Here is an 11,115-nt window from a genome sequence, read left to right on the forward strand (position 1 = left end):
CTCTTAAACTACGGGTTTCTCACTTTTTTACAAAAGAATTGTAATTATATTCTGTCGTATAGACAATTATATATTTTTAGTACTTCCTTAGAAAGTTACTAAAATCGGAGCTTATTCAATGGAATACGTAAGATCTTCATTAGTTATTTACTTTGTTTATTCGGTAAATATTCGGCAATGCAACCGAATTATTCGGCCGAATACGAACATTGAAAAACTTGCCGAATATGCCGAATACCGAATATTTACCGAATATTCGGCGTGGTTCGGTCATGTAATGAGGAGGGATGAATGTCATATAGGCAAAAGAATGTTGGAGATGAAGGTTGATGGATGGAGAGGGAGGGGTAAACCCAAACAACGCTAGATGGATTGTGTGAAAGAGGATATGAGGAAGAAAGATGTGAGTGTTGAGATGACGAAAGATAGAGGAGAATGGAAGAGGAAGACGTGTTGTACCGACCCCATATAACGTGGGATAAGGGTAGGAGGAAGAAGAAGAAGAAGATTCGGCCCATCTCTAGTTGTAACGAACCGTAATCAAATAAATAAGTATTCTTACCAGTGTGTTTATGGTCTTATTCGATAGCATATTGAGCAGCACCGCATGCGCGTCCTGTGGCTTGCCCGGCTCCTTGCTGGATTGGCTGGAGTGACCTTGGATGGAGTGACCTTGGCTGGAGTGACCTTGGCTGGAGTGACCCCGGCTGGAGTGACCTTGGCGTGTTTTACTGGATAGTTTGGTCGTGTTTTCGATGGCATTGATCATGCGCCCCGCGGTGTTCCGGACCTCAGTTATGTCTTTATCTGGGCTTCCATCGGAATCCTGAGAAAATAATAGCGTTTAAACACAATATGGAAATGAAAAACGAAAAAATATTGTATTTTTTTCCAAAAACCTTCAAAAAATATTTGTCAACTTGTCATCTGTTGACAGCGCCATCTATGAGAGCATTTCTTTTTTTTTTGCCAATTTTATGAAGTGTGATATTCTTGAAAAAAAATTGCTATTTCTACTCAGAATTACTAGCTTTTTCAATCCTAGTAGTTAAAAAAATTGTCCCATACGATTTTTTCTTATTTTGTTACCATTTTCCGTACATGTTGTGTGGGGTAACAAAAGAGGTATGTAACAAAATGTATGGAAATTCTGGGACACTTTTTGTCTCCCAGTGAGATTGAAAGTACTCGTGATTCTGAGTACAATTGACCTAAAATTCCCTAAAACAATCAATTTTTTTTATTGGCAAAAAAAAAATGCTCATGATTGCTTTTATAAACTATTCGGAACCCTAGATGGCTTTCCTCAAGGATCGCATGTTCCCAGTCGATATAGGTCACTAAGAGAGTTATGTAGTTCCCAATACAGCCGACAGGTATCAGATACGGGACTCATTCTTCCCGTATTGTTAGCGTGTGTTAGATATTTGTCTCACCTGATCCCTATTCACTTTGTCACATGTATTCTAGACTCGCTCATCACTATAACTAGTAATGTTCATGAGATTATACGGGTCACTTCCTTCCCGTATTCTAAAGGGTGTTAGATAGTTGTCGTTGTTGAAGGATTGTAGAGTCGCTTGACTAGTGTTAGCAACATTTCTGAGATCATACGGGTCACTTCCATCCCGTATGACATTTAGATACAGTTCTCAATCTTCCCGTAATGGTAGTGTGTCAGTTTCACTTGTTCCGTATTTTCTTCCTCATAAGAAGGATTGTAAAGATGCTTTGCGAGCGTATTACACCTGAGATCATACGGGTCATTTATCCCGTATTGTTAAAGTGTGCGTGTGTTAGACAGTTGTCTCACCTATTCTAAGTCAACTTCGACTTCGTCGCAAGGATTGTAGAGTCGCTTGACTAGAAGTAGTAATGCTTCTGCACCCTTGAGCTCATACGGGTCAGTTTCTTCCCGTACGACAGTCCGATACAGGTCACTTCCGCCCCGTAGTCTAAAGAGTGTCGGATTCAGATATTTGTCTCACCTGCTCTAAGTCCACTTCGTCGTAAGGATTGTAGAGTCGCTTGGCGAGCGCTAGTAGCGCTCCTGAGATCTCCTCGTCGCCAGTGAGGGTTATACGGGACACGTCATTCTTTGGCTGAAAAAATACATTGTCTTTAAAAAAAATGTCTTCATTCACACGAAATACTGTAGGAGGTAGGGCATAGCGAATGATATTCCGCTTTGTGTGGTAGGGCACAGCACAGCGGATATCGTCTCGCTCGAATCTAGAGCAGAGCCGAACTGGGGTAGTACCTCCGCCTTACAGAAGACCGCAGGCAAATAGCACTAGACCCTACTCATAGTGTTGTGTTCCTGCCGGTGAGTAAGGCTGCCAGAGCTCAACGAGGGTGCGGTGTGCTGATGACGGGAGGACTTACGGAACTAACTTGTTCCGTCTATTGTCCTTTGAGTCGTCGGCAACCCGAACCCTCCTTAGAACGTACACTCCCTTTTGCTGTGTACTTAACACAGCAAAAGGGAATGTACAAGTTTGTAATGGGGTGGCAACGCGCATGTGACACTGTTTGAGTTGCAGGCGTCCATAGGTTACGGTGACCGCTTTACATCAGGCGGGCCGTACGCTTGTTTGTCACCGACGTAGTATAAAAAAAAAGAAATAGTCGATCAAGGAGAAGCCAAAGTATCGAAGCCTTTGGTTAGTCTGTGGTCAAGAGTAAGCCCATTCATAATAAAAAAAACAAGTAAGCAGACGAGAACCGACACAGACGGAAACTGTTCGGTGTCACTGGCTTAGGAGTTCGATTGTTTTGATCACAGACCTTGTGGAAAGAAGTAGGTCTATTTTTAACCCCCGACGCTAAAACGACATCGTAGCTCTCGAAAGGATGAACCGATTTAAATTTAGTTTTTTTTTGTTTGAAAGCTGAGTTAGTCGGGAGTGTTCTTAGCCATGTTTCATGAAAATCGGTCTACTAAATAAATAAATATTATAGGGCATTCTTACACAGATTGACTGAGGTCCTCGGTAAGCTCAAGAAGGCTTGTGTTGCAGGTATTCGGGCAACGATATATGTATATAATATATAAATACTTATATACATAGAAAACATCCATGACTCAGGAACAGTTATCTGTGCTCATCACACAAATAAATACCCTTACCGGGATTCGAACCCGGGACCGCGGCGAAGCAGGCAGGGACACTACCGACTGCGCCAGACCGGTACTATGTCGCGGTCGGGGGTTTTTCAAAATTTTAGTTTTTTTTTTAAATTTATTTACTCAAAAAAGGTTACACAGTATTATTCTAAATATCTGGGCAACCGAGCTTCGCTCGGTTTGTTTCATATCCTTGACATGTGTCGCCATCTAGTTCAAAAATGAATAATACCTACATCGAGCGAAAGAATTCTCAGCCTTAACAACACAACTACTCCACACGAGATGGCGCGCATTTCGCCACAAAAACTTAAATAGTGTATTTTTCTATTCGTTTTAGCCTTGACCTGTGTCGCCATCTAGTGTTTGCAATAAATAGTACTTACATCGACCGAAAGAATTCTGTCTTAACAGTACAACTACTGCACACGAGATGGCGCGCGAAGAAAAACGCATGAAAACTCGAAAATTCGCGTTTTCCGGGACCTAAGGATAAGTTCGACCGATTTTTCACCCCCAAAAACCCCCACATAACAAATTTCTGTGAAATCGTTAGAGCGGTTTCTGAGATCGTCAGTGTAAATAAATATATAAATAAATAAATAAATAAATAAATAAATAAATATACAAGAATTGCTCGTTTAAAAGTATAAGATTATAGTATTTTCGCCAAACTTAGGTTAGGTTTAGCCCAAGTAACATTTTAGTGCTATAATTTTGGTTTTCGACGCCAAAAGCTACTATAGATGTCGTATAAAGGTTTTCGGCGTGACCGCTTGTCGTATAAAAGCCTCCAGTAACACCTTTTAGCTCTATAAGCTTATACCGCTAAAAGGTGTTATTAGGAAGTGATGTAAACGTTTATATCACCATTTTATAGAGCCGCTATAGGCCTGGTCTATAACAGAATCAAATATAACTACTATAGATCTATATTATTGTATAATAGTGTTAGGAATCACTGCTATGCAATCAATTTGCGCTATTAAGGTTCCCGACAAGCTGCTATAGTTGTTGCGTTATACAGCTAAAAGGTGTTATTAGGAAGTGATGTAAACGTTTATATCACCATTTTATAGAGCCGCTATAGGCCTGGTCTATAACAGGATCAAATATGACTACTATAGAACAATATTATTATATAATGGTGTTAGAAATCACTGTTATGCAATCAATTTGCGCTATTAAGGTTCCCGACAAGCCGCTATAGTTGTTGCGTTATACAGCTAAAAGGTGTTATTAGGAAGTGATGTAAACGTTTATATCACCATTTTATAGAGCCGCTATAGGCCTGGTCTATAACAGGATCAAATATGACTACTATATAACAATATTATTATATAATGGTGTTAGAAATCACTGTTATGCAATCAATTTGCACTATTAAGGTTCCCGAGAAGCCGCTATAGTTGTTGCGTTATACAGCTAAAAGGTGTTATTAGGAAGTGATGTAAACGTTTATATCACCATTTTATAGAGCCGCTATAGGCCTGATGTATAACAGGATCAAATATGACTACTATAGAACAATATTATTATATAATGGTGTTAGAAATCACTGTTATGCAATCAATTTACGCTATTAAGGTTCCCGACAAGCCGCTATAGTTGTTGTGTTATACAGCTAAAAGGTGTTATTAGGAAGTGATGTAAACGTTTATATCACCATTTTATACAGCCGCTATAGGTCTGGTCTATAACAGGATCAAATAACCTACTAAAGAACAATATTATTGTATAATAGTGTTAGGAATCACTGTTATGCTATCAATTTGCGCTATTAAGGTTCCCAACAAGCCGCTTATAGTATTTTTAGTAGTCGTATTTTAACAGAAACTAAAACCTAACTATACCACTATTTTGGGATATAGTGGCTTTGGAAAACACTGCTACAGTATTTAACACTGTAGTAGTGATATGAATACCATTATAGAGCTATTTTGCTGTATAATGAAGTTTTCAGGATACGTTTATATAGCTTTGAAAAGCGTTAATAGTCGTTTTCTAATGCCTTTTATATCTCATCGCCGTATACGTCACAATTACTCTTTTATATCACAGAACTGTGGAATAATGGTTTCGGTATCTCTTTTAAAACACAATAGCGTTATAGCTGAGTTTACTATATGTTTTATAAAAAAAAAATTGTTTAGAAGATCTTTCTATAGTAAAACATTGAAAACAAGTATTGTTTTCTATATAAAGAACTTATAAGTTAAACTGGATCATAGTTAAAGTCTCATGCAATCCTAATTGAATCCACAATGGCGGGCTTATGGCAGTGAATGCGTATGATAAGTGACATAGTCGAACTATAAAAGCGTATGTTTTACTTCTTGGATCCATAGTAGAAACTATGGTGCCAATAATTTTATTGTATTAAATTATATTTATTTATTTTATTCAAAACAGGTATAAATCGAGGGCGCACTTAAAATACTCCATTAAACTAATATTCTTTTAACGGTAAAATTTCCATCGCATACCTTTTTGCAGTAATGATGGAATTATACGAAATCCAAATTATTTTGATTGACACTAAACTTCACAAGTTCACACGCCACTTTTCATAAAGTTCCTCGTTTGTTAAATATTACACACATTAAATTATTTTAGAAATTTCATTCATTCGCATTAAAAGGGACGGCAACTGCTATTACAGAACAAAAAACCTGTATAACGGAATCTCAAATGCTACTATAGCATAAATTGATACTATAATAGCGTTACTGTGTCCTCTATGTCAACAAATTAGCACAATAGTCATCATCACATCACCATTATAGACCTTAAACGTCACGGATGATACTGCTATAGCCCTATTATATCACTAAATGGCTGCATAATTGCGCCAAATCGGCTCTACAGTACCAATATGGACTATTTATAGGACCATTTAATGTGATTTAATTTGGTGCTCTCGACCACTATAGGACCAGAAATTGTTACTTGGGAGGTTAGGTTATTATTTTGATTACTAACCTCGGCCTCCAGAGGGTACAGTTTGCCAGTCTTGAGACAGTACATCTGTATCGGCTTGCCGCGGGTGAGCAGCGCTCGGCATGCCTTAGTACTCGGCACCGCTACCAGCAGCTGAAATATTTAAAAAATAAATATAGGACATTCTTACACAGACAGCCTGTGTGGTGACGGGTTAAGAATTTCACCACCCCCTTTCTTCCCGTGGGTGTCGTAGAAGGCGACTGTGGGATATGGGTTAAATTGTGGCGTAGGCGAGAGGCTGGCAACCTGTCACTGTAATGTCACAGTTTCGTTTTCTTTCAACCCCTTATTTGCCAAGAGTGGCACTGAAGCTTTAGTAGTTTCATGTGTTCTGCCTACCCCTTTATGGGATACAGGCGTGATTGTATGTATGTATGTATTCTTACACAGATTAAGCGCTGGTAGCCTAGCGGTAAGAGCGTGCGACTTTCAATCCGGAGGTCGCGAGTTCAAACCCCAGCTCGTACCATCGTTTTTCGAATTTATGTGCGAAATGTCATTTGATATTTTCCAGTCTTTCGGTGAAGGAAAACATCGCGAGGAAACCGGACTAATTCCAATAAGGCCTAGTTACTCTTCGGGTTGGAAGGTCAGATGGCAGTCACTTTCGTAAAACTAGTGCCTACGCCAAATCTTGGGATTAATTGTCACAGCGGACCCCATGTTCCCATGAGCCGCGGCAAATGCCGGGATAACGCAAGGAGGATGATGATAACGATAGAAAGCTCCAGAAGGCTTGTGTTGTACTCAGACAACAATATAACATCATTATCTATATTAGTAGAGATGCATCGAATATTCGGTCACTATCCGGTATTAATATTCGGCCGGATACCGGATAGTGACGTACATACTGCCGGATACCGGAAGTGCTATTTTTGATTGAATGATTTTGGGGTAAAAAAATTAAATGTAAAACAAAAACATTTACAAAACTTTATTATTAAAAAAATAAACATTTAAACGAAAACGGACTCCGTGAGAAGTTCACTCTGAAACAAGTCAAAACCTGCACGACGCGCCTGCTCCCTGCTTTAATTGTGGGTAAAATTCTGCTGTCCGAATATTCGGCGGCCGGATACCGAATATTCGGCCGATGGTTGGGCCGAATATTCGGTATCCGGTATAGGGTTGCAAATAGAAAAAAAACCAAATGTTTTTTTTCAGAATTATGAAAAAAAAACATGAAAAAAAAACCGAGCACCATGGTTTTTTTTCTAAATATGGTTTTTTTTTCAGATGAACAAATAATTCGACAATACCGGTTTTTCGTGACTTGTAACTTGTTTCAATAACAAAACATACATTTTAATTCGATTAACATTCAGTATACAAACGTTTATTGGGGAATCCCCGATGCTGCGTGCAGCGTGGAGAGGCGGTGGTGTTGCCAACAGTAAATAGTGATAACTACCAACTACAGATTTCGTAAATGTTACTTTTATAAGACCAGAAATTAAAGTTATTTGATTAAATTCGTTTAATACTTGACATTAAGTCTAAAAAACCGTATAAAAGTATTAACTGCTTTGCAAATTTTGAGATTTCGTACTTTAGAAAAAAAACATACTCCAGAAAAAAAAACTGTTTTTTTTCATGTTTTTTTTCAAGCCAGAAAAAAAACCGTTTTTTTGCAATCTTAATCCGGTATCCGACCAAACAACTATTCGTTGCATCTCTAATTATTAGTAGTCAAAGCGGACCCCAGGCACTCATTAGAATGCAGGATAACGCAAGGAGCATAAATAAGGCCCACTTGCACCAACCACTTAACTCCGGGTTAGTGGGCTGTCAACTGTCAAATTCCATATAAAATGGCGGGTTAACCCTCCATTTTCGTTGGTGCAAGTGGCCCTAAAGGGGTTAAAAATAATCTAAGTCTCACCTTGGCATAAACTAGCGGTTCATCGCTCATCTTTTGATAAATCAGATTGTTGACAAACACTCTCGCCGGTGCTAGAAACTTGTCGGGCTTTTCGGCCTCGTTGGGGGGTCTATCGGCCTCGGTGGGGGGTCTTTCGGCCCCCTGGGCCGGGTTTTCGGAGAACTTGCGGGCTTTGTCCGGGTCCGGGGCAAGACGGGCAAATGCCCTCACTTTGAGGTAACCTGGAGAGAGGTATTATTCTAGAATTGCACTTGGAAGAAAACTTGCATATTGTTTTACAATATTTCAGAAACGAATGAGAAAATTGCTTTGTATTCAGAAGAATGCAAAGTAATTTCATACAAATTTTAACTTGATGTCTAAATCTGGCTGTGCAAAATGACATTTAAATAAAAATAAATATTTGGGACATCTTACACAGATCTACCTAGCCCCAAACTAAACAAAGCTTGTACTATGAGTGCTAAGCGACGATATACATACCTAAATAGATAAATACATACTTGTATACATAGAAAACATCCATGACTCAGGAACAAGTATCTGTACTCATCACACAAATAAATGCCCTTACCGGGATTTGAACCCAGCAGCTTAGCAGGCAGGGTCACTACCGACTGAGCCAGACCGGTATACAAATAATACGAATACGGTAATAAAGTGACTCACTTGGTTTGGCAGCAGCGGGCTCCGGTGCGGGGTTCGATCCTGTCTTCGCTCGCTTCGCCGCCGGTTCCACTTCACTTTCCCCTTCGTTGCCCTGACGAAAACAATACACGGGGTAACATGAGGAAACCGAATCAGCAGTTCTCGAAAAGTTTGTACAAAAATTAAGGAAAGAGCTAAATTTGCTTTTTTATTCCCTTTTGTTACCAAGATTTATTTAATGAATTGAGATTTCAGTAAGTTTTATTTGGTCATTAAGGTTCTCTAGTATCTATATTTTCTTAATTATAACAATTATCCTGTATATATCTTACGAGAGTCGACTTAAATCACAAAATGTTGGTAACAAAATAGGATCAATTAAAATATTTAATATTTTGTGTGTAAATATGGACACCTGTCTGAAATAAATAAAATATTTCATTTATTTCATTTCAAAATTTGCTGACGTGGCAGGCGACATAATGGACCGATTTTCATGAAACATGGCTAAGAACACTCCCGACTAAATCAGCTTCCAAACAAAAAAAAAACGAAATATAAATCGGTTCATCCGTTTGGGAGCTACGATGCCACAGACAGACACACATACAGACAGACAGACAAACATACAAATATACACGTCAAACTTATAACACTGCGTCGTATTTGCGTCGGGGGTTAATAACTTTAACTTAGAAGACTAAAATGTCATACCTAAGTATAAACTTTTTTGGATTTTGCCTGGTTTCGTAATAAACAATTCATTATGCAAAATGCTGAAAACCGGATAGTAGAGTAGTCCGGCCGAATACTGATGATTTAGTGCCTAATATAACTCTAGTATTCGATATTAAGCCGGATACTACTTTACTAGTCAGTTTTAGGCCGGATAATGCTGTACTATCCGGTATTGGACCGGAACACAGGATACCATTTTCCGGCCTGATACTAATATACTATCCAGCCGGATAGTGACCGGATATCCATCGCGACTGAAAAAAAAAACGCGCTACGTTGAAGCTACATACCGGTTACGTCAGCCTGACTCTGGGCCTCAGCGATCAGTATTCGGCTTCAACTGTTCCGTTCGTGTTATAGTGACATTAGTGACCGGATAATCGGTACCTGGCCGGATAGTAACCGGATGTCTGGTACACGGCCGGGTAGTAACCGGATCCGAGTTATATGACCTGATAGCAAAGACATATATAACTCCGTATAGACAGATAAAGTCTAAGAAAAAAACGTACCTCAGTACCATACAGAAAAAGGTACGGTGGCCTAGATGGCACTACACCTTTGGGGTACGCTCAGCTAGATGGCGCTAATATTAATATTTGACATTTTAACACATATCAAGCTAAGAATATGGGCCAAATTGTCAAAACTGAGGTTCAAAAGTTTTAAGCCTGTGTTAAGAGATGGCAGTCTATGCACTGTGATTACACACTACTTCGACAGTAACTCTCTATAGTACTCGATCCTCTTTGGCTGATAGTAATCGGAATCGGTCTCTTTAAAAAAAAAAAAAAGAACAATGTAGCTACATACCGGTAACGTCAGCCTGACTCTCGGTCTCAGAGACCAGTATTCGGCCTCGGCCGGCGGTTGCTCCTCCTCAGAGACCAGCAGGTAGTTCTGCCTGTCGGCGCGGATGAAGCAGACCCGGCCGGTGCACAGAACAGCGAGGGTCGTGGAGTCGCGCCCGCGGCACCAGGCGGCGGAGGACAAGGGAGGCTGGGACCAGTCGAGGCGGGACGACATTATGACTGCGGGGAAAAACAAGTAGCTTTATACAAAATCATTTATTCAGCAAATAGGCCACGGGGGCACTTTTACATGTCAACATTACAGAGTATTCATTAAAGTTAAACAAATTAAATTAATAGAAATATTAACAATTAACAATATTAATCGTAAGCAAATCAAAATTTATCCCTTAAATGCTAGATTTTTTTTCTATTGATGTGAAATTGATATAATTATGTGATGGACAATTGTTTTTTGACTCTGGAAAAAATAATAAACAGTTACTTGCGCTGGTGGCCTAGCGGTAAGAGCGTGCGACTTTCAATCCGGAGGTCGCGGGTTCAAACCCCGGCTCGTACCAATGAGTTTTTCGGAATTTATGTGCGAAATGTCATTTGATATTTGCCAGTCGCTTTTCGGTGAAGGAAAACATCGTGAGGAAACCGGACTAATTCCAATAAGGCCTAGTTACCCTTTAGGTTGGAAGGTCAGATGGCAGTCGCTTTCGTAAAAACTAGTGTTTACGCCAAATCTTGGGATTAGTTGTCACAGCGGACCCCAGGCTCCCATGAGTCGCGGCAAATGCCGGGATAACGCACGGAGGATGATGAGTTATTTGTTTTACAAGGTGTAACGTAGCAAATTTTTTGATAGTCGGAATTAATATTTTGGATACATTTAATTTTTGAATGAAACACTTCCT

The 11,115-nt window shown here is 39.5% G+C and overlaps 1 protein-coding gene across 1 annotated transcript in view; it reads right to left on the bottom strand.

Annotated features, from left to right (window-relative positions):
* LOC125238585 (flocculation protein FLO11-like) overlaps positions 1 to 11,115 on the bottom strand; it is a 33,138-nt gene that overhangs the window by 3,918 nt on the left and 18,105 nt on the right. The window contains exons 13-18 of the mRNA XM_048145934.1: positions 10,215 to 10,432; positions 8,685 to 8,775; positions 8,016 to 8,236; positions 6,110 to 6,220; positions 1,989 to 2,102; positions 563 to 826 (exon numbers count right to left, since the gene is read on the bottom strand). Coding sequence (XP_048001891.1) covers positions 563 to 826; positions 1,989 to 2,102; positions 6,110 to 6,220; positions 8,016 to 8,236; positions 8,685 to 8,775; positions 10,215 to 10,432 — 1,019 coding nt within the window. The remainder of the gene's footprint in view (positions 1 to 562; positions 827 to 1,988; positions 2,103 to 6,109; positions 6,221 to 8,015; positions 8,237 to 8,684; positions 8,776 to 10,214; positions 10,433 to 11,115) is intronic.

Source organism: Leguminivora glycinivorella, chromosome 24, assembly GCF_023078275.1.
Source record: "Leguminivora glycinivorella isolate SPB_JAAS2020 chromosome 24, LegGlyc_1.1, whole genome shotgun sequence".
Lineage (NCBI taxonomy): Eukaryota > Metazoa > Arthropoda > Insecta > Lepidoptera > Tortricidae > Leguminivora > Leguminivora glycinivorella.